This window comes from Podarcis vaucheri, assembly GCF_965113315.1.
Source record: "Podarcis vaucheri genome assembly, chromosome: 8".
NCBI classification, from domain to species: Eukaryota; Metazoa; Chordata; class Lepidosauria; order Squamata; family Lacertidae; genus Podarcis; species Podarcis vaucheri.
In genome coordinates this window covers 36288849-36312662 of record NC_138766.1, presented here as the reverse complement: position 1 = coordinate 36312662, position 23814 = coordinate 36288849, and the positions used below count along the sequence as shown (strand labels likewise).

General features: G+C 43.8%; 1 protein-coding gene and 1 long non-coding RNA gene across 2 annotated transcripts; one reads left to right on the top strand and one right to left on the bottom strand.

Annotated features, from left to right (window-relative positions):
- Positions 1–242: 242 nt before the first annotated feature.
- Positions 243–23576, bottom strand: SCGN (secretagogin, EF-hand calcium binding protein). The gene is made up of 11 exons (XM_082236222.1): positions 22889–23576; positions 21299–21369; positions 15591–15683; positions 15160–15249; positions 12259–12315; positions 11979–12056; positions 3675–3730; positions 3313–3358; positions 3154–3213; positions 1963–2031; positions 243–897 (listed from the first exon to the last, which is right to left on the bottom strand). Exons 1-11 carry the CDS (start codon positions 22959–22961, stop codon positions 769–771), a joined length of 822 nt encoding a protein of 273 aa, XP_082092348.1. The 5' UTR covers positions 22962–23576; the 3' UTR covers positions 243–768.
- On the top strand, positions 7006–11948 carry LOC309539863. The gene is made up of 3 exons (XR_014223011.1): positions 7006–7218; positions 9452–9581; positions 11859–11948. It is a non-coding gene; the product is annotated as an uncharacterized lncRNA (long non-coding RNA).
- Positions 23577–23814: the final 238 nt, after the last annotated feature.

Below are 23814 nucleotides of genomic sequence, written 5' to 3'. Positions count from 1 at the left end.
GTTCACACTAGACTAGAAGGACAGTAGATGGAGCAGAGACTTGATCTTAAACCAGAAAGACTTGGGACCCTTGAAATGAGACCCCTTGATCAGGATCAGCTTTGGTGCCAAGATTAGCACCACTTGGGGGGATATTTCTGTCCAGCCAAACCCTTGCTGTTTTCCAGCTTTGTCCTCCCCTGCCATTTAAAATCAGAGTGGAGGGTGTTACATATTATAAGTAATACACACACCAGTTGTACTCTGATTTCTAAACGGTTGCTTTTATTCTTTTACAAATACACTGCCTCCAACACCATCAAGCTTTTGTGCCTTAAAAAAAAGGGTGGGGGAGATACTGTGAGTATCACACACTACACAGTTGTCACAGACATGGACTACCAAGAAGGAACCAAGAGTTTTAGGGATATAGCTTAGGGAGCAGAGTACAACAAAGTATAGCAGTAGTCCTGGTACAATGGCCATGTATGGTAGCTTTCTGACAGACTGGGTAGTTTGTAGATATGAAACATGTTTTTAAAATGTGTAAGAAACCCCACAGACGAGATCTCCTTTGGAACAGCATGTGTGTCGTTACTGTTCATTACATGTATTCTGCTGGGCTGAAGACTTGCAAATGAAGATTCTCATCTGCACTGTGAGTTGCCTCTATCTTCTAGGCTCGGCATAACAGAGATTATTAACACAGCACTGGAAATGCTCTACGAGGACCAGCAGGCTCTCACAAAAGACAATAACTGGGAAGCCACAGGAGAAGCACATTCAGGTCTATGGGGCAATTTTGATTCCCAAACACAAGGCGAGTTCGGATTTTTGAATTTTCCCATCCTTGTTCACATCACAATGGCGAAGCAGGATCTGGCGGAACTTATCCAGGTCAGTGCCACTAATGCTGGGCTACAATGGGAAGGAGGGGAAAGAGAGAGAGAATTACTTTCAGAAGACAAAATATCCATTCTCAGGAGTTATTTTTCTAACATCAAGCACGAACGAGAATTCCACAGCAAAGAACAACAAAGAGGACAAAGGAAGAGAAGAGCCAGCAAATAGGAAGCCTCAGTACAGCTTGAAAGAAGGAAAGAAAGAAAAACGAAAAGGAGAAAGAATGGATTTGTGATCTGCAGCAGATGGTGGAGTGGCAGCACTTAGTTGCTCTCCTGACAGTTGAATCACTTCTGCTTAACATGAGGTGGAGGAGAGAGGTGGCAGTGAGATTGGCACAGTGCAAACACAGCAGCACCGGACTGGCTCTGCCAGTGCATTTGCACCACGCAGACCTTCTCACTGCCCCAGTAAACAGCAGCGGCTCAGTTGACAGGAAGTCAGGTAAATACTGACACCGCACTCCACTGTCTGCTATCTAAATAGAATGATGCTGTGTGTGTCTTCTCTAAATGTATAAACATGAATCTGGCCAAGTTTATACTACTAGTACTTCACTTGTGTGCCCAGTTTGGAGGATTTGGAAGAAGGGGTACAGGCGATGATGGTGCAAGGTATGTACAGCAAGAGAACATGCCCAAAGCCCTATGGTACACAGAGCTCTAGATGGTCCAATGCTTTCCATCCTCTTCTATAATGGAAAATGTTCCACATGACACAAAGCATTTGTGTGTGTGTGTGTGTGTGTGTGTGTGTGTGTGTGTTGGAACACTTCCTGGTTCAATGAAAGTATGAGGAAGCTTTTTGTATCTGGAAAACCGTGTGCACCTCAGAGCTGCTGTATTGGGTCATTCATAAATCCGTCACAAGGAAAGCTAAGTCCAGATGATAATTTATCACTTCATTAGGTTACCCAGGCACCCAAGTTAACAAAGTGACGTTCCTCATTCTTTATTGTTCCACAAAAGACCTGGAGTCAGTTATTTGTTTTGGTGCCTTATGATTTTAAGCTACTGAAACCAAGCCACATTTGTCACAAAACCTATGGGAAATAAAACATGGAAACCACTAAGTAGTCACCTTGACAAGTTCCATCATATCTTTTACAAATCCATCCACTTCTGGACCTTCAAGTGCTCCTGTCTTACTCTGGAATATATACATGTAAAAATCATACATTTTTGCAGACTAGAAACACATCCATCCATGAATACTTGGGTGCCTGTTCTCTTTCTGGCAATATTATCTCCAACCTCCCAAGCTATATGCCTATGGACATTCCAAATCATATGGAAAATCCACTGAATGCTCCTTGCTGTCTTGATAAGGTTTTGTCATGGCAACGATGCTACAAGGAAGGTGGTCATCAGAGCTGATTCAGACACTCCGATTCAGAAGAGAGCAAGACAGCTGTAATCCTAGTTGTCCCGACTTCTGCTATAACGGGTCTACTTGTGCATCTCACAAATAATCTGCCAGTGGCAGATCGTTCCCCACCTGTGCCCCGGGCATGCACCAGGGCACACCATGGGGCCGTGGGTGGAGCGCGCCACTGCAGCAGCCCCTCCCCACTGCTGAAAAGCGGGGTGCACACCTGCTTGCGGTGCCCCAAGAGCCCTGTGTCGTTTTTGTGTTTTATAGTTTTTACTAATAGATTTGTTGTTTATTCTCTTTGTAAATTGCTTTGAAGGTTTTCTTAAAAAACAAAAACAATCAAGCTGTATATATATTTTAATGAAATAAATGAATCCACTTGATTTCCCTGCATGCTATTCTAATGCAAAGTCTTGTAAAGTCTGATGTGCCACATACCCTCCAACAGTTCTCAGATGAACATAGGGACTTCCTATTCTATTTATTATTATTATACCCCACCCATATGACCACATTGCCCCCCCCACTCTAGGCGACTTCCAATATATATAAACACATCATAAAACATTAAACATTTTAAAAAACAACAGGTCTGTCTTCAGATGTCTTCTAAAGGTTGTATAGTCACTTATCTCCTTAGGTTGTTTTGCTTTTTGTTGTTGTTGCAAAACTCCATCCCTCCAACATTTCTCTGATGAAAATAGGGGTGTCCTACCATACCCTCCCAACATCTCTTTGATGGAAACAGGGACACCCTAAAGAAAAGGGGGACATTCTGGAACCAAATCAGAAACCGGGGTGGCTTCTGTAAACTTGGGACTGTCCCTGGAAAATAGGGACACTTGCAGGGCTTGCAATAATCCCAAACGCATGAAAGAAACAAAAAAATCATCTTACAACATCATAGTGTGCAAAGATTTTTTCAAAATCTCTCTTCCTTTCTTCTGTACTACAAGCCTGGATGGAGGAGAAAAAATATTTTTAAATGTTTGGGGATTTTTTTTTAAGGGAAAAGGGGGAAAGGTAACTAAATGCACTAAAAATTACTGTACTTACATCCAGTTTAAATTGAAGGAGAAAATTTTCCTGAAGAGCCAGAATTCTAAATGGAAAGAGGCACATGGTCATTTTCTCAGATACCAGTTATACAGAGATAGGCATTTCTGCCTGATAGATCTCACAAAGATGAAAGATGAACAGTCTGAGAAACAAAAGCCTGTAACATTATGAGTAGGGTTGTCGTTTTCTCTCTCTAGACAAATTCTAGAAGTGCTGGTTCCTCATGACAGGCAGGAATTCAACAGATTTAGCATTCAGGGTAGAGGGAAGACACAGCAATGGGGAAAGTTTTGCCTGTTGAAGCTACCACAGATTCAACACTCCCTTTCTGAATAAGCTGAAGAATCATTAGAAGCTACCTTGCTAGGTCATTGAGATCCAGTCGTCCATCTTTATTTTTGTCAAAGAGCTTCATCTAAAAAGCAAGATAAGAAAGCCTTTATGAAGCTGTCATTAATATAGGAAACCTGGCATACACAATGAGTCAATATACAGGGGCATTTTACTATTCGTAGTGATGCTGCCCACATTGCGGAGTCACATAGCCCTGATGGGCATAATGTCAGAAGGGGATCGAGATATGGATATGCTCGTACCCTTTCCAATCTGCGCCCCATCCCGAGGGACGAGGGTAGGGTGAGCAAGGATTACTCACCTCCGTCACTGGTGCTGTGCAATGCCAGGTCTATAGGCAATAAAACCGCCACCCTGCGAGATTTCTTTATCTCGCAGGGGGTCGACCTGGCTTGTGTGACGGAGACCTGGGTGCGCGAAGGGGCAACAGTTACCTTATGAGAGATGGCGCCCCCGGGTTTCTCTGTCCTCCACCAGTCGCGGACTGTGGGCCGGGGGGGAGGGGTGGCATTATTAATCCGGGAAGATTGTCCTTTCAGGGCTCTACCATCACCATCGATCCCCGGCATTGAATGTGTTGGCCTAGTGTGGGGCTCCGAGGAGAGCTTGGCTGTCTGGCTGGTGTACCGGCCACCTAGCGCACCAGCAGCCACCCTGTCAGGCCTATTGGAGGCGGTGGCCGGCTGGGCCTTGGAGTTCCCTAACCTATTGGTATTGGGGGACTTCAACATCCATGCTGATGCCACTCCCTCCTCACAGGCTCTGGACCTGGTGTCTTCCATGGCGACACTAGGGCTCTCCCAGTTTGTTTCGGGCCCCACACATCAAGCAGGCCACACGCTGGATTTGATCTTTGGCGTCGGTATAGATGTGATCATGTCTCCTTCGACGAAGGTGCCATGGTCTGATCACTACGCTCTGAAAGCCAGGATTGACTTTCCACCCCCACCCTGCTTAGGTGGCGAGCCAATTTGGGCTCGCCCGCAGAGGCTGATGGACCTTGAGAGATTCCGCCAAGCCTTGCAGGACCTTGCTCCCCCTGGCGACTCATTGACTGAGCTTGTTGAGGGCTGGAATGCCCAGCTCCTGGCAGCCATCGATGAGATCGCACCTAAGCGCCCTCTGCGACCCCGCAGAAACCGGGCTCCCTGGTTTACCGAGGAGCTCCGGAAAATGAAGCGGGACCTCAGACGGCTAGAGTGAGTATGGCGGGGTGCCCGTGACGGAGCCTCAAGAACATCTTATAGGGCTTTTATGAAAACCTACGAGATGGCGGTGAAGGCTGCTAAGAAGTCATACTTCTCGGCCTCCATTGCATCCGCTAGCTCTCGCCCAGCGCAATTATTTAGTATAATCAGGTCTTTAACGTCCCTTGAGGGACAGCCAAATTTAAATAACAAATTGACACACGGCTGTGAGGCATTTGCGAGCTTTTTTGCGGAGAAGGTCTTGTCGCTCCGCCATGACCTCCCTGCCAATTTGGATACAATAAAGGAACTGGAGGCCCCTCGACTGTCCTCGGGTCCAGTATTGGACCACTTCGACCAGATATCCCCAGCCGATGTGGACAGACTCCTCCGAGCTGGAAAGCCCACCACTTGTTCTCTCAACCCGTGCCCGTCTTGGCTGATTAGAGCGTGTCCAGACGAGGTGCGGGCCCTCCTGGGGAATATCATCAATTTGTCCCTTGGCACGGGGACATTCCCAGGGGAACTGAAGGAGGCAGTGGTGCGCCCGCTCTTAAAGAAAACATCATTAGATCCTTTAGATCTATCCAATTACCGCCCGGTTTCGAATCTTCCGTTCCTGGGTAAGGTGATTGAGAGAGCGGTTGCTGAACAGCTTGGTGGGTTTCTGGATGAAACATCGGCTCTGGATCCATTCCAGTCTGGCTTCCGCGCTGGTCATGGGACCGAGACGGCTCTGGTCGCCCTAACAGATGACCTTCGTAGACAGCTGGATCGAGGCGGGTCGGGGCTGCTGATTCTTCTAGATCTATCAGCAGCTTTCGACATGGTCGATCACGAACTTCTGGACCACCGCCTTGCCGACGTGGGGATCCAGGGCACAGTCCTTCAATGGCTGCGCTCGTTTCTCTCTGGTCGGGGACAGAGGGTGGCGCTTGGGGGGGAATTGTCATCGCGCCACTCCTTGGTGTGTGGAGTACCTCAGGGTGCAATACTCTCCCCGATGCTTTTCAACATCTTTATGCGCCCCCTCGCCCAGCTTGTTCGGAGTTTTGGGCTGGGTTGTCATCAGTATGCCGATGACACCCAACTCTATCTGTTGATGGATGGCCATCCTGACTCGGCCCCAGACACACTGACCAGATGTTTGGAAGCTGTGGCTGGATGGTTACGTGGGAGCCAGTTGAAGCTAAATCCTTCGAAGACAGAGGTCCTGTGGCTGGGACGGGGCGATATGGGATTGGGGGGGCAACTCCCATCTCTTGCGGGGGCGCAATTAGTGCCAGCACCGTCCGTTAAGAGTTTGGGTGTAATCTTCGACACCTCCCTTTCCATGGAGGCGCAGATTGCAGCTATAACAAAGGCGGCATTTTTCCACCTCCGCCAAGCTAAGCAGTTGGCTCCTTACCTCTCTCGCCCTGACCTAGCCACTGTGATCCACGCGACGGTCACCTCCAGACTGGATTATTGTAACTCGCTCTACGTGGGGCTGCCCTTGAGACTGACCCAGAAACTCCAGCGGGTGCAGAATGCTGCAGCGAGACTCCTTACGAGGTCTTCGCTGCGAGATCACATTCACCCGGTGCTATACCAGCTGCACTGGCTCCCGGTGGAGTACAGGATCAGGTTTAAGGTGCTGGTTTTAACCTTTAAAGCCCTATATGGCCTAGGACCCTCGTACCTACGGGACCGCCTCTCCTGGTATGCCCCACAGAGAAACCTACGGTCTTCAAATAAAAACATCTTGAAGGTCCCAGGCCACAGAGAATTTAGGCTGGCCTCAACTAGAGCCAGGGCTTTTTCGGCTGTGGCTCCGATCTGGTGGAACACTCTGTCACAAGAGACCAGGGCCCTGCGGGACTTGACATCCTTCCGCAGGGCCTGCAAGACAGAGCTGTTCCACCAGGCCTTTGGCCAGGGCACAGCCTGACTCCCTCCCTCGGCAATCTTCGCAGAGCTCTGGCCCAATGGTTGCTAGTGGCTTGAATTAATTAATTTTTATAATGAATGATTTTAGAATGTTGTTTATGTTGTACTTTGTACTGTTTTATTGTTGTTAGCCGCCCTGAGCCCGGCTTCGGCTTGGGAGGGCGGGATATAAATAAAATTTATTATTATTATTATTATTATTATTATTATTATTATTTGCCAAGGACTGGACAAGCAATCCTCTCTCCTTCTCAGATTTTATCATGGGACATTTGGCCAGATCACAAAACAGTTTTGAAAAAGTGCATTGTGTGCCTGTTGGATGTATACATGAGAATGATACCAACTTCCTTCTGTCTTTCCCAATTTTTATGGAACTGTCCTTGGAAAACATGGTGGAGCACCATCCATCTTCCTTCTGATAGACAGATAAGTGAGCGTTTGATCCGACTCAGTTTCATGATGAGTATGTTTGACAAATGCTCTTTCCCTCCATAAGCACGTGCTGCCGCTGGGAAATTTCAGGCTCTTAATGTCAGAGCACTCATGCTGATGATTGTAAGAGGTTCTCCCTGGTATATTCAGATTTCCCTGAACTATATTTTGATTGCTCCCCTCCAGGCTGAATCACTTCTCTTCAAAGTCCCCCCTCCCCCCCGGTCCTTTCCCAGCTATAGCCCTGTTGCTATAAAATGGCAATCACTTTCAGAAAGGAGAAAAGTAGCCTGAATAATTCATGATAAAAGAGGGTTGAGAAACTGAATTTATTTTTTTTAGGTGTTGGGAGATGACTACACTGTGTATCTCATAGATTAGCTGTAAAATATTCACCACTGGAATAGTGTTTAACTTCTCTTTTATGAATGCTACCTCTTTCGGAATGATGATGCTCTGAAAAACCTACAGGGGAAAATGTTATTGTGTATGTGTTTGTCTACACACACCTCAAGATGCATAAGGAAATATCTCACCCTCCCAGGGTGTGAGGCCAAAATTTGGTGTCCCTCCTAACTCTTGCCAGCTGTTCTGCTCAATTCACTGCATCATAGTTGTGGTGGACCCTAGGTTCAGGGTCCAGTGCGACAGAACTGGTTGAACTGCCCTAAATCTGCCTCTGCTGTGTCAGCTATGGTTAACCTTCACTAAGCTCCCTTCAAACCATAGTTTACAAAGCCTCATTGCCCAGATTGGACCCTCTATCTGGCCAAGAGGTTCCCCATCCCAGAATCAAGCAACAGCTCTCTCTCCTTTTCCCCACCCCTGAAATTTGAAAGACCAAAGTCTACCCCTGGACACAGAAAGCTGTAGTTAAGCTACAATGGAGGTAAAATATCCTGAACTTCCCACTGGAAAAGTCATGCTGAAGGACAAGGGAGAGGATGGAGTGTACAAGTCTAGGGGAAACAAGACTCATTCTCATAACACTAAACTATGGTTTAGATTCACCTCCAAGCCAGCCTAATATGAGCAGGACGCTTTCTCCCCTACCCCTTCCCGACACATTCCATAATTTTTCACAAGTTTCATTTTTTTGCTAGTGTCATGGGAACTTACTGCTCATAGTATTTTCCCATACAACTGTGGCGAGAGCTTGGCTACAAAAAACAAAGGGATGGTTTAATTTGAATCGGGGCTCATCTCCAGAACCTGTTGTTTTGCATGCCTGAAACCCAATATATCCAATAACAAGCGTAATCAACAAACATTTGGACAGATGTGGAGACAGCAAGGGAAGGAAGATATAGGAAGCACAGAGTTAATCCAAACAAAACCTCCATGGAAACATAGCACATGGATTTTTCATATGCCTTAAACTACCTGTGATTCTGTAGACAAACTAGATGCTGTTTTATTCAGTGGAAGCATATTGTGTGGTGCAAATGAAAGCCCAGCACTGACAGCTTGTCTGATATTATCATGACCTCCTACTCTAGCCAATGAATAACAATAGCCTTAGCCAGGATGTGATAATTTTGGCAGGCTAGGTAATGTGATTTGCTGATGAATAAACCAGTAATGAGCTTGCCTTGCATATGGCATTGACAAGATGTAGCTTTGTGAACTGCAGAATTTAAAAACATACTGGTGATTTAATAATGACTGTACGCTCTAATGTATCTGAATGTGATTGGGGAACATTAAAAACACTTCTAAAATCTGGAAGTCAGATGTAAGGAAGTAGCATTTGAACTTAGAAATTAAAAAGGGTTACACTGATACAGGGCACACTGGGATACAATAAGGGACACAGAGACAGTCAACAGAGCTAAGTTTCCACAAAGTGAACTGGATACATTTCTGAGTGGTTTTGAGTGATAACACCCTATAACCTTTTAAATGTGTTGGGGGTGGGAGTGGGAATGGGATGGGGTGGTGTTATTGGTTTATGGTTTTTTATGGTTTTTGTGTTCTTATGTTGTATTTTAAGCACTATAGAAATGATCCCTAAAAGTATAGTCTTTTTATGTTGTATTTTAATGTTGCAAAATCTGTGATGATCTATGGATGAAGGGCAGGACACTTAAGAATAAGAATAATAAGAATAATTTTAAAGTAGGTTTACTTCTTCCCTAGTTGCATGATTAAAGATAGAACTTAAAGGGGACATGACAGATGAATGCTAATGGCAAGGCACTTGTTGTTCATTTACCAAACCTTTTCCTTAGCTGATGATCACTCCTGGAACAACATGGTCTTCTCTTCTCCTTCAGCCTTTGATCCCACTTAAACTGAACGATGTGCTCAGAAACACACTTGCCCTCTAGAATTCATCCTCTCGTAAGAGAGTTTCAACAGGTATTGAAGGATAATTGCTCGTCACCTCCTTGGGACCTTTGTGGTAGGATTCCTTCCCTTGTCATCCCTCTTGTGCAATGTATACTTGAGGAGGCCACTTGACAAGGTCAATTTTGCAATATAAGGTCAAGCTTGTGTAACAGCTGCTTCCCATTTGCATGAAGTGCCTCAATGGCTCTTCCTTAAAAACAATACATCTCTGGGGAATGAGCCCTATCTGAAACCAACTCTCCTGTGGACCAATAGGTACTGGAACAACTTATTGAAAGACACAAGAAATAAAAGGAACTCACAAATACCTGATTCAAAGCCTACTGAAATCAGCCAGGTTGCTGCAAGATTACAATGTTAACATATGCAGTAACTCAGCAGATGGTATCCACAAATCAGTTGTCTGGGCGTGGATAGAAAAGATTTAGTGCCTGTTCAAATCCTTCTTGTGTATATCACAAATATTCTTAGAATCATAGAATCATAGAGTTGGAAGAGACCACAAGGGCCATCGAGTCCAACCCCCTGCCAAGCAGGAAACACCATCAGAGCACTCCTGACATATGGTTGTCAAGCCTCTGCTTAAAGACCTCCAAAAGAGGAGACTCCACCACACTCCTTGGCAGCAAATTCCACTGTCGAACAGCTCTTACTGTCAGGAAGTTCTTCCTAATGTTTAGGTGGAATCTTCTTTCTTGTAGTTTGGATCCATTGCTCTGTGTCCGCTTCTCTGGAGCAGCAGAAAACAACCTTTCTCCCTCCTCTATGTGACATCCTTTTATATATTTGAACATGGCTATCATATCACCCTTTAACCTCCTCTTCTCCAGGCTAAACATGCCCAGCTCCCTTAGCCGTTCCTCATAAGGCATCGTTTCCAGGCCTTTGACCATTTTGGTTTCCAGGCCTTTACCATCTTGTAAAGTATAAGTTTTCAGTCTAGTCTAAATAGGTTATAATGGGTTCCATCTTGATCATAATGCAGTTTATTTTTTTAAATAGTTTTTTGGGGGATCCATGAAATTGTAGTCTGTGCTTGTGATGGAGATCATGCTAAGTCCAGGCTGAAAGCAACTACATAGGCCAAGAACAATGCATATGAGAGAAAAAAGCCACACTAAATCTCAGTCAGATTGGGCCTGTGGGTTGGTGTGAAATATGGGAGCAGTACACACCGCAATAGTTTTATGATAACTGCTCTCAGTTCTTTTGCTATGATTTAATCTTTGCTTATTTTTCTGCTTTTCTTTTCCCCGTCTCATAATCCGGAAGACAGAATCCCTTTTCCCCGAGCAAGATGTTATTCTGAGGTACAGTCCAATTACTTATTCAAAAGCAAAACACAAGTCATCATAAAATAGAATAGGGAATAAATACTGGTAGTTGGTACCAGATGACTTCTGAGCACAAAGGAGATAACTTCCAACCACCACTGACAGCAGCTCAAGGCTGGGATGACAGGCTTCAGGGACAATGGCCACATTGGCCTAATTGGACTCCCAAGCTGGCCAAGAAGTTCCCCATCCCAGGATGAAGCAACAGTGCTGTGGCGTTTGCCCCTAGGATGCGTCAAGGAAAGAGTTAAAAATGGGTGTGATGCGATTGGCCAGTGAGAATGCGAGGGGGGAGTAAAAGATAGAGTGGGAGGTTTTGAAAAGACAGTTGAGGTCTGGGAGTTGACAGTTGAGGTTTGGGAGTTGGGAGTTGAGGTTTGTCAGTTGGGAGTTGAGGCTTGGGTGTTGGAGAAGGAAGAGGGTGGAATAGGCAGTGGGTTGGTTGAGTTGTATTGTGAGAGAGTGAGAGGAATTGTTAGGGAGTTACAGTGGCGTAGCGTGGGTTGTCAGCACCCGGGGCAAGGCAAGTAATTTGCGCCCCCTAACCCGTGGATTTGCGCCCCCTAACCCGTGGATTTGCGCCCCCTAACCCTAACCCCCAGATGTTGCGCCCGGTGCAGCCCGCCCCCCCTGCACCCCCCACGCTACGCCACTGGGGAGTTAGATAGATAGTTGGGAATAATTCAGTTTGAAGTTGCTAGGAACTAAGATTTAAGAAACTGACAAGAGTCAAATAAACCGAAACCATACGCTTATTCCTGCACTTAAAAATAAACTTGATTATTTGTTTATGTTAACAACCGTCTGGACTCCGTGTCTTCCCGTGAGAAGCGGGGTGGTGGCAGCGAAGAAAGCAACCGCAGTGGTGGCACAGGGTCAATAGACCGTGAAACGTCTGGGGGCCTTGTGTGATTGCCACAAGTGCTCTCTCCTTCTTTCCACCACCCCTTAGATATCCCCTGACCATCCTTTGCAACGTTGGTCCATCTTGTGCAACTACCATATTGGTTATCTAGAATTTCTGAGAATTTCTATAATAACATAAGTATTTGATAATATGCACTCTGCTCACCATGGTTTCTGTGTATTCTTGCAGCTTTGCCTTAGAAATGGTTTTTCCATGCTGCCGGAAAAGATCTTGCAGGAAGTTCTTTGTCAGGAAAGGAGAGAAGTAGTTTTTACTGTTTCAGATTCATACTAGGAATAATATAAAGGAATCAAGGCCTGTTTCATCAGACACTTCACAAAAACTAAGGCAGTTGCTTAAATGCACTTAATACGTTTTATATACGATCAAAATATACATATTGAGTAAAGAAGGCATCTGGATAAAGACTTCCTAGAGAACTTACTCTGAGTTCGGCAGCTGAAATAAAACCACTGCTATCAACATCATATTGGCGCCAGATCTAAAGGGGGGAAATGAGTGAACAGTTATCATCTTCAAATAGATGTTCAATACGTAACTATATCTCAGTCTCATTTATGAAGTACTATAGAACATAGCAAATGTTTGGATAGCGTGAGTTTGGATAAGTGATTATATTTTTCATAAGGGTTGCAACCAACATGGGAAGGATTTCAGACGATGGGAGTCTGTTGCAGCCCTTCAGTGGGCTCACTGGGTGGCAATTGTATGCCCACTCTCCTTTGTACTTCAGTCACAGGGAGCCACTGCAGAAAGAAAGGGCTGCTCTACAGTATCAGATGGAAAGTAGCCACCATCACACCAGGCCTATTGCTCATGAATCAGATAGTTTGGGAAGGAGATTCTTCTGTGCTCATGTTCCTTCAGGCTGTGCTGAGTCTCCTAGTAGATGAACATGCCAGACTCATTTGGAGCTATCCAGCAGCAGGTCAGAGTCAAAAATACGCAGGCAGGTGGAATTACTGATTTGCTTTTCTAAGACTGAGCATTTATTTAGCTTGTTCTCTAGATCTTGGCTATTACCACACCATCTCTAAAATAAACTGTTTGACGTGTACACATGCATGCGTGCACATCTAGGGCTGCCATATTTTGAAGAGCAAAAAAAGAGGGCACATTTGCCGACTTCTACTTTTAACCATGGATCGCTATGATGACTCTATCCACGAAAAAGAGGATGTGTCCTGGAAAAAGAGGACATATGGCGACCTTGAATGGCTCATCTCAGCATTGACATCGTGGAATCATTAACTAACATTTTGTTTCTTTCCAAAATATTTAGAAAACAAGGATTTTGAAACCTGGAAAAAACCTTATGTGTCACTGACAAGTTCCATCTAAAAGAAGTGTGTAAACAGACTTAAATCAATTTACATCCTTAACCTGGACATGTTGTTACCATGGCTGCATATTCAGATTCATTATTTGTTATGTAAACAACACAGCCAATTAAGGGACTAAGTGGCTATTTGTATTCCTATTTGTATCCCCTTGTTCTTAGTCATCCTAAGGTGGTAGTTGACATTAGATGTTATTTTTAGATTGAAACACTAGGCCCAGATTAGAAGAGATTTTATTTTGTAAAAAAAAATTCCCAGTGCACTTGATGGTACCCACCTGGAGCTGATTGATTGTATACACCTTGGATAGGGCAATATAAACAACTCAATGCCTCAGTTACAAAATTACAGAAGCTGAGTATTTCCTCTGTGGTGTTGTTCCAATTTATTAATTTTTTTGCTGCCCCTTCACTATGAAGCTCCAGTGTGGGTTATAACAATTAAAAATATAATATTAAAACAGTTAAAACAAAGTACAGTCAGGATAATAGGCTGGGTCCTAAAGTATACATCTCAGATGTCAAATGGCAGGATAGAAAAAGGTGCATCTTCAGCATTTGAGGAAAGTGACAGAATGAAAGTGTTCAACACACTTCTGTGGGGCGGGAATTCCACACTTTAGAGGCTACCACAGAGAATGTCCTCTCCTGGGCCACCACTGTGAATTTCTGAGGGCAGTCGAACTCCCAAAAAGGCCCTCTCTGCTGATTGTAAGACCTGAGAAAATCTGTAGGGAAGGAAGCTGTGAGTCATTTAGGATTTTAAACACTAATTTGAACACCTTGAATATGGCCAGAAGCAAACTGGCAGCCAAAACAGGGTTTGTATGAATTCTAAATGTAATCCCAGCCAGTAATCTGGCCACTGCATTTTGGACCAGTTGAAGTTTCCACCTCATTTTAAAGTATTGCTTAAAAAAGAATCAGGAGATTCCTCAGAGATCTCGCGAGTAATGTACAGTTTTGTCTAGTGCTCACAATGGACCCATTCTTGCCAGGACTCCAGAATGGCCCTCCTTCAGTGTCAATCCCATGTTTTATATTGGACTGAAAAGACAGAGAGTGATCTCGGAAGAAGAATGAGAATTGTTAGCTAGATCTTTATACGGTGACTTGAAACATTAACGTAGTAGGTATATTCTTTTAAGCGTCAAGCCTCATAATCTCATTTCTCAGATTCCAAAGTTCAAAGGCACACAACACTTTACAGCTTGTGTTATGTAATGAAAGCTGATAATATTATTCTTGAATTTAATAAACAGCTGTGCAAAAGATCCCCACAGACCATCTGTGGCCAAAAGCTGCACACTGCTTCTTCCATGGCTGATAAGTTCCGCATCATGCAAACTAGGCCATCGTGCTTCACAACGGAGAAGGATGATGAGGCTCAACATATATGTGATGGAGGGGGCAAATTAGAGATAAAGCAGGAGAAGAAAGGTCTACTTTTGAGAGCAAAGGTGTAGGTGTATGGGAGGATTCTGAACCTGCCCTACACCTCTCCCTCACTTACTTCCTTGCTCTCTATCACCTCCAGAGCTCTTTCCTGGACAAAATTCTAATATTGGAAGTGAGTGTAACTGGGGAAAGCACTGGTTGGGTGGAATTCAGAGCCAAGGAAGTGATAGGTACAAAGAGCAAAGTACAAGGTTACGCTTCCTGGAGTCTTTTCTTGGGCTCCCAGAATCTGATCCTCCATCTCATGCTTTGTACTTGATTGGGAAAGACCTGGGTTTAAACCAAGTGTAGGGAAGCTATGGCCTTCCCCAAATCCCTGGACTACAACTCTCATCAGCGCTGGTCATTGGCTATGCTGGCTTCTGGGGCTGCTAGGAATTGGAGTCCAATAAATTCTGGAGGGCTACATGTTAGCTACCCAAAGGTTAAACAAATGTGAGCCTCAGCGTGTGGCCAATATACCAACTAAAAGTATGCAATGCAAAATACTTTGAAAAATGGAAACAGACAGCAGGAAATTACACCCACCCGCATGAATTCCACGCTGTTGTCCAAAGGTGTTTCTCTTCGGAAAAGAAGCAGGAAGTTCTCATCCTCCGACAACAGAATACTTGCAAGCTAAAGTTTGGGGGGGCAGGGGGGAAAAGGTTACATTTCTCAAACTGTTCTCTATGCAGTTATTTTCATCATCATCATCATCATCATCATCAATGTTATTGTTATTCAGAATTAATTGCTATACCACAAGGACAGAAGCAGGGCAGAGCAGAGCAAAACTACAAAATCTAGCAGCAAAATCCTGACAGATGCTTTTGACAAAAGGACATTTGGACAAAAAGTTCCAATACTACATTATCTGAACGAACCGGTGAACCCACTCTTTGTAAGAGTGCAATTCTTATTCCTCAGCTGCCTGTCTTCTATTTTCTAACACTGCAAAATAAAAGGCAGCTAGGTACCTCTTGTATTTGTAGGCGTCCATCTGCAGTCAGATCGTAGGCTGACATAAATCGTTTTTTCACCCTCTGCACCTTTTCTTCTGTTACGGGGCTCTGTGATATGAAAAGCAACAGGTTAAGGATAAAACCAATTTCCCCGAGTACAATGTGTTCTCTCCCGTCTCTTTTAAGACCAGCCATGCAGAACATGCAGCGAATGTTTCCTTTAGGCTGAAAGGAGGGGAGCCTGCAGCAAGAGCCATTTTGTTCTGGTTTCCTAACACCCTGCCTTGAAGTCAACTTTGGAAGTGATGTGCACGCACACACATACATTATCAGAAGCGACTTGTTCCTTACCAAAATGACAATAGTCCAAGAGCACATGAAGCCACCACCTAACTAACATTAAGCAGGAGTGGGTCTGATCAGTGCCTGGATGAGAGACTTCTTGGAGGCCACATGTATGCCATCTTGAGTTCCATGATGGAAGAAAGGCAGAATATAAATGTGAGAAGGAAAAAGATTATCAGAAGAAAAGACAAAGTCATGGCAGCTAGACACATTGACCTATATTGCAGTTAGCTTAGCTAAGATTGGGAGCAGTTGGTGTCATGGAAGGCTCTGGTGAACAACAAGACAATAACTTTATTTAGACAAGAATAGAATAGTGGCAGGAAATGTCCTGACCATACCCAGATATAAATTAAGTGCAGTGCCACTTCGTGACCAAACTAGACACTCGCACTATCCATACAGATAGAAACAAGAGCTCACAGGTTCAGGACCAGACAAAAAAAGGAAGATATCAACCTGGCCTCTGAAATCTTCAAAGAGCAGATCGAACTCCTGGCTGGGGGCCATTGTGGCCAAAACATAGAACAGCTCTCCAGGTGATAGTTGCAAAGGGAGGCACCTAAAGGCAAAGCAATACTGCTGCTCCTGAAAAGGATTCGCTGCTCATATGCATCCACCCAGAGCAATAAGATGTTGTAGGTATATGTAGCTGCCTCTGCATGTAAGACGACCAACTCACCTTGCAGGTACAGCTAGGGATCTCTGCCTGAAACAGTGAACAACTTTTTGCACCAGAAGGGTGGGATATAATTGCTCAAATAAATGTCACCAGGCAGCCAAAACAACAATTTCACAGTGTTCCACACTGTACACAAGAGGACTCCTTATGTACCAAGAAGCCGATGACAGCTTGTAGAAATAAGATGGCCTTATTTCTACAAGCTTTAATACATTATGAGTAGCCTTTAAAGCCAGTCAGGAGAATATCAGACTTCAAGTGTTAAATACCCCTGAGCTCTGCCTCTGCTCCAAAAGTTAATTCTATGGGAGCCAGGTTAATTAAACTTCATGACACTTCCAAGATATTTTAATCCCATATAAAAAGATATTGTCTGCTTTAAATTCTTTGAAGACGTCATTAAAATAATCTTGCATACAACTGAACAATACACCAGGGGGGTTTTTTAAAAGAAAAAGAAAAAGGGCAAGCTTGGTTTCCCTAGTATCTTTTTAAAAGAATACCGCATGTTATTATAGTTTAAAAATTTCCAATGTGAGACTGTAACAGAAGTTTAAGACCAATTTAAAAACCACCAAAAAAGTAAAATAAAAGTGAGAATAGAATAGTACATATTTAAATAGACCTTCCTTTGTATAGTCATCTTGATCTTTTAAATTTAGCTTTCTTCCCGCAATGCCACGTGTATTCCATCAGCTAGTAACAAATGTAAGATTTGCTCCTGTATTTTAAGTAGAACATATATATGGCCAACCAAGAACTTCTCCTTGGTGTTTCAGTGTTCTGTCCTTATTTATGGGCTCTCATTTCAATGTGATATCAGCAAAGAGATTAATTATTAAGAGATTGTTTAATTATTTCTCCATTAAATATGAAATTAAGTTGCTAACTTTACCAGCAATCCTGCTGGATTGTGAGTTAAGTTTGTGAAGCCATTCTTCATTATGCTCAGAGGATGGATTTCAATGCCATTTCCATTTAAAATACATGGAAACAGTAACCAGGAAAAGATTGAGCCTAACTTCCAGGTCTGTTAGAGGGAAATGCAGCTATTTTGACACAAGCACACCATTTCAAACTGTCACCCTCAGCCACCCTGAAGGAGATATAATGGAAGTTTGCTGGCTGAACTTCCAGCTGAACAAATATTTTTAAAGAGGAGACTTCCAGTAGCCAATATAGCTGTTCCTTTAAAAAGTCTGAAGCTATGCACAAACTCCACAGATCTCCATTTGAACACACACACACAAAATGGTCACCACTGTAGGGCAACCAGAAATGAAAACAAACACAGACTCCTCCATTTCCTCATTCATTCCACCCCTTTCCCATTTTGCATGCCCACTGAATTCGGTCAGTCTTTTGTTCTCCCAGCTGGGGTTCCTTTTCTTGCCTTTAGCATTAGTTGAGAATGCTTCAGAGTAGATGAAAGAGAGGCAGGGGAAACATAGCGCTAGAGACTACAGTGGGCATTAGGGAGAAATAACAACAGGGTGCACAGAGGTTAAAAACAATAATTATGGAACAGTTTGCTATTCAAGCAGAGACAACTTTCGGAGTGCATAATAACTATTCATTTTATTTCGCCCGACACTTTTAATCTTCAAAGCATATAAGTAGAAATGGTTATTCTTGACAACAACTTAGTTAGGTTGCTTGGTAAGCAGGATCGTCTCATTCTGACGCACACCAACACGGTATGACAAATTCATAACTCAATAAGTCACTGTAAAACAATCCCCACTGGGAGATGCTCTTCCAGCCTCCAACTTGCTGCTCTTACAGAATTACAACATTGTTAGAGTCTACACTACAGAACTCTGCAGGACATCAAGGGCATGTAAAGGCAGAAGTGGTCCACACAAGAGGTGTGGCAGAAGAAGCACCAAGACAATGGAGAACAGGGTCACAGGGTGGCACTTGGGTGAAGATCAGTGAGCAAGCAAGAAGGAGGGATGCTTTATCCCCCAGATGCCAGTCATGTCTCACCTGCAAATGCCAGCATTGGCTTTTCAAGAGGCCTAGGAGAGGCAGAGGCAACCTTAGGATCAGGGGCTGAATCTGTCCCCTGGCTTCTTTAGCCAGCCTACCTACTCACAGGACATTCCCCAGGCCATGCCCCTCACTGGTCCTGCCCTCTGTCCTTCTCAAGAGCAATTGCTGGGCCAGGATGTGTCCTTGAATTGTGACAATGCCTCTTGTTTGGCTGGATGAAGCTGTTTGTAAGGGTAACCTCTGAGTTTTGCACGGACGGTACAAAGAGGACAGTCTACAATCTTGCTTTGCCCACTTGCCCCTGGCTCCACCACTGTCCTGTGACCTCTGCAAGCTTGCCCAGGGGGACAGGCAGTCCTTAGGTTGAAACAGTTCCCTGCTCCTACCCTGGGGGGCCACCTTGTCCCCTGCAGGATCTTACTTCCCACAAACACAAGCCTGCCCTATTCACCCTGCCCTTTAACCTTCATGGTGCCTGGTGTTTGAGGGGAGGGGAACAACACAAACATAACAATGTAAGAAGAGGCACCTGGATCTGACCAATGGCCCATCTTAGTCCAGCATCCTGTCCTCAAAGTGGCCGGTCGGAAACCTGCAAGCAGGACCCAACCACCAGAGCATTCTCCCTTCCTTTGGTTTCCAGCAACTGGTATTCAGAAGCGTTCCTGACTGTGAAGGCAGGGCATAACCCTCATGGCTAGCAGCCAGGGGAAGGGAATCTTTCACACTTTCCACTCAGTCCAAGAGATGAGAAGCAAATGATGTACTCTGCCCTTGCAGTCTGACTTCTTTTCCTTTCCCTCTTCCAAGTGTTTGGTAGGGAAGTGTTTAAGAAAGCAGGGCTTTGTTACTGAAACAGCAGAAACCCATTAAGATGTAGAGAATCACCTGTTGTTCATATATTATGAAATGCATCCTCCCCTTTAAGAAGAATACCAGCAACTCAACATAGTGGGAAATAATGTCTGAAGCAGCTTGCAGTGTTTGCTATGAGTAATTTGAGGCCACTTCCCCTCATTGGAGGTACTAAACCTATTACCAGTCATTCTAAGGTCACACAATTGCAGTTCAGAAATAATTTCTAATCATCCAGGGGTCTTTCCCATCTCCCTTTAACTTACTTCTCTCTCATGATTTTTCCTTGGATAGTAAAAGGAGAATCCAAAGAGTTAAGGTTTTATGAACGCAGGATATCTGATCACAAAAACAAGATCACAGTAATCAGAACTCATTTCCCTTTTTGGTGGTTTATGGCAACTGCAGATAGTCATATAATAGACAGAAGAAAGTAAGCACAAGTTGAGAGCATGGCTTTTTGCTAGTGGCAATCAAAAATAAAGGGGCAATATGTCAGGGGAAATGAAACAGAACCGCAAAGAACAGGACATGCAAATAATTGACTGTGCTGTTGATTCTACCATTCATTTTACAGCTGTTTACAAGCAGATCCATTTTCCTACGCAAGTGTCAATTACCTCTGGAGAAAGACCCATGTTAATTGATTTTGGAAAGCAGAATTTTGCATCTGCAAAACTAATCAGCAATGTTTTGAATAAGCAAAAGACACCTGCTGCCCTAACTCCCTTCATCCAGATTAATGTGTATGCAAACCTCTTGACTCACCTTCATTAATCTAAATGTGTTTTTTTGTCAGTAGCCTAGCATTTGCTTCATGCCAAAATTATGACCAGTGAGTGGGTGGCCAGTGCAGAGGGACTCAGAACACAAACAGTGATAAGAACGTTGCCACACCTGTTGCAAAAGGAACCTGAGCAGAACTCTCACACAAAGAACGTTATTTACTTTAGAATGTTGTTACTAAGAAAAACAAAGTAGATGGGGAGAGAAATATGGTTACACACTCTTGGCTTGGTCTAAAACAGTATGGACAGCATTGCCAGTGCCATGCATGGGGAGTTCTCTTTCTCTCTCTCTGGGTAGAATTTATTTATTACTGTATCTTGCATTTATACAAAATATTCAATTTTCCCCCAAGGAGCTCAAGGCATACAGCATGAGTCTCCCTTTCTCCATATTGCCTTCACAATACGAAGGTTAAGTTGAGAGTTGGTGATTGGCCCAGGGTCACCCAGCAAGCTTCATGGCTGAGTGGATATTTCAACTCCCAGGTACTAGTCCAATGCTCTAACCACAATACCACATTGTATGTGTCTTATATGTCTCATCAGGTGTTGGACAGGAAGGAGAGAGGTGAGTCACACACACCATACATTTAAAGTGTATGGCTTCCCTCAAAGAATCCTGGAAACTGTAGTATGTTAAGGGCATTGTAACTCTATGAGGGTTCCCCCACAATTCTTTGGGAGAACCATGGGCAGACTTTGGTAATCTTTAGTAATACGGTGAGCAAGGCTAAAATTTGGCACCTCCAAATGGATCTTTTCAATTATAGATCTTCTCAGTTTTGCGCCCCCTCAGCTCAAAACCCTGTGCAGGGAAACCTCCTGCACTGCCCTAAATTTGGTGCTGGAAGAAGCCATGCGATTTAAATGTATGTTGTGGACAATCCATGTTTCTCCTCCCCCTACCAAACAGCTGAGTGGCAGAATTCTCATCTTCCTGGAAATGCCTTGCAAAAAGAACCCCAGTTTTTGGATCTATGTTCAACACCAATTTGCAGAAAACTTCTGCATATGCTCATGGTTATATTTACATGCAGAATATAAGACACAGTACTTACTTCACTGCCCAGTGTCTTCAGCAGATGATGGAAAAAATTATCAAGCTCTTTCCCTTCTATGTAACCGTTGTCTAAAACCGATTAAAAACATATTACTGAATATTGTACCATTAATGTTCAGAATCTAAATTGAAGAAATAACATGCAACATAAACATTTCATAAATCTAGTAACAACTCAAACATTTAGCCAAACTGACACACATACACATAAAGAAAATGTGAATGTTTGTTTTTTACTTTGATAGATTGCTTAAACATGCAGTTACTTTATTCCAGCTTTCTAAGTTTAAATATTCCTCTTCTTCAAATAAATAAGAGATATGAAACTTTGTCCAAAATCCACCAAGAGCTTCTCTTGTTTCAGCCTCCTTTGAAATTAATCAGATAGCCAAGAATTGTATTGATACAAAGGTTGGAAAACATAGGTACAAGGTGCCAGGCTGCATATGCCAGAGCAGGCCTATAACTTTAGACTGCAATACATTTTGAAGTACACGAAAGAGGAATAAAGTGTTCATGCATGTATAAATGCACTAATCAGAGAATTAACATGTTTATTTAAAAATAGAATAAATACATCTAAATAAAAACAACAATAACAACAATAATAATTTATTTATACCCAGTCCATCATGTTCCAGGTTGTACACAATCTAGGGTTACAATAATGTATTAAGACATTTTGGGATATGTTGTTTTAGTGTGATGTTTAATGAAGAAGAACCATTTAAATCAAACTTGGATCAGCCTTGGAAAGCATAAATGGCAAACAACTGCAGGCAGGCAAGTGAGGGGAGTAGTGCAGAGGTCTCCCCACTTTCTCAGTCTCCAGCATAGAAATCAAGCAGACAGCTGGAAGCAGAGTGGGATTCTGCATTCCTCCTTTGTCAGCCTAAGTAGGCTGGTATTTTATGATTATTTTTTGCATGCTAGTAACTTTGGGGGTCTAATTTACAAGACTGGTTGACAGCGTAAGCTCCTTGGAGAAGGGACCTGTCCTTTTGCTTATGCTACTCAACACCATGCACACTGATGGTGTAAAACAAGAACAGTAAGTTCCTCAGGGTTAACATCGGTATTGAAACACAGCAGTGTTTCTTTTAACCAGCAAATTAATAAATAATAATAATAATAATAATAATAATAATAATAATAATAATTTATTTATATCCTGCCCTCCCCAGCCAAAGCCGGGCTCAGAGCGGCTAACAACAGTAATATAATACAGCATACTAAAATCAATAATAGGTGAAAAAAGTCAGCTGATCGAGGTCCACGAGGATCTGTAATTAGCCTTGCTTCTCAAATAAATGGCTTTAATCAGACCCACCAACCACCCTAATGTCCTCTGCACACCCATGAACACAAGACACTCTGAGATCAGGGGAATACAAGCATATGTCTAGTCGAAAATCGAATTGGGACGTGCAACTTGGAAAAGCAAAAACTTCCTTGCAAAGCAGAAAGAGAAAACTTGGACAAAGAAACACCCCAGCTAGCGCCCATGCCTACCGCCTTTTCTAGTCGCGCTCCGTCCCTTCCCTATTTAACTCCCGGGGTGGAAAGAGCCTCTCCCGGGCGCACTCACCGTCGGCGTCGAAGCGCTGCCAGAGTCGCAGAAAGGCAGCCGCCTCGAGGGAAGGCAGAAAGTCGCTGTCCATGGTGCTGACGCCGGAGAGACCGCGATGGGCAAAGGTCAGCGCGTCGCGTTGGCAAGTCCAAGTGGGCTGCGCGGCGCTGGGGCTGCTGGCCTCGAGTGCCCAAGAGGCGGGCGGGTTTTCAGAAGGCAGCCCAGCCGGGGACACGCCCAGGCTCCCCCCAAGATCCCACCTGCTGCCTGGAGAGAAGGTCGGAGCGAGCCAGCAAGCGAGGCAAAGTCGGCTGCTTGCTGCCCCCTTTCGTGCCAAAGTTTCCCTTGTCGCCTGCTTGGAGGAAGAGCTGCTGGGCTCGCCCTTGAAATGAGACTGCTGCCACCAACTTTTGTTGTTTTTTGTAAGGATATATCCTTGTAAGTAAGGCGAGAATATAAGGGGATTTATTGGTGCACGGAGGTGCAAGATGGAATTTAGAAGGCAGTCAGTCACCAGCTTAAAGGGACTTGAAGAAGCTTCCTCAGAGGAAGTCGAAACAGCTGCAGTATTAAAAGCGGTTAATGAGTAGGATTAATTCAGAACTGCATTCGCGGCAGGCAGAAGGGTCGGTTTGAAAGCTCGCTTTGCATGGAGCTCTCTCACTTTTTCTTCTTTTTATATTGCCAGAGTTTCAGAGCTGCAAGTACAGCAGCTGTAGAGGAGCTAAACGTGCATCACAAAGGTAGCCTATGGAGCTGTTGCTACTTTTGGAAACAATCCAAAAATCACCTGAAATGAGTAGAATGAAACCCATAGGGTGACTTTAAATCAAGATTTATTTATTTTAAATGAGGAATATAAATTAGTTATCTACTTCACAGAAAAGTACATTGTTAATTTGTGATGGGCAAGGGTGTGTGCATTGCTTTTGTTTTTTAAAAAC

Coding starts and splice junctions, on each gene's coding strand:
- SCGN (XM_082236222.1), bottom strand. CDS start 22,961: ATGGACAGCGACTTTCTGCCTTCCCTCGAGGCGGCTGCCTTTCTGCGA. Junction 3,214..3,312: donor TCCTTCAATTTAAACTGGAT/GTAAGTACAGTA, acceptor TCCTCCATCCAG/GCTTGTAGTACAGAAGAAAG. Junction 898..1,962: donor ATATGATGGAACTTGTCAAG/GTGACTACTTAG, acceptor TTCCCATTGTAG/CCCAGCATTAGTGGCACTGA.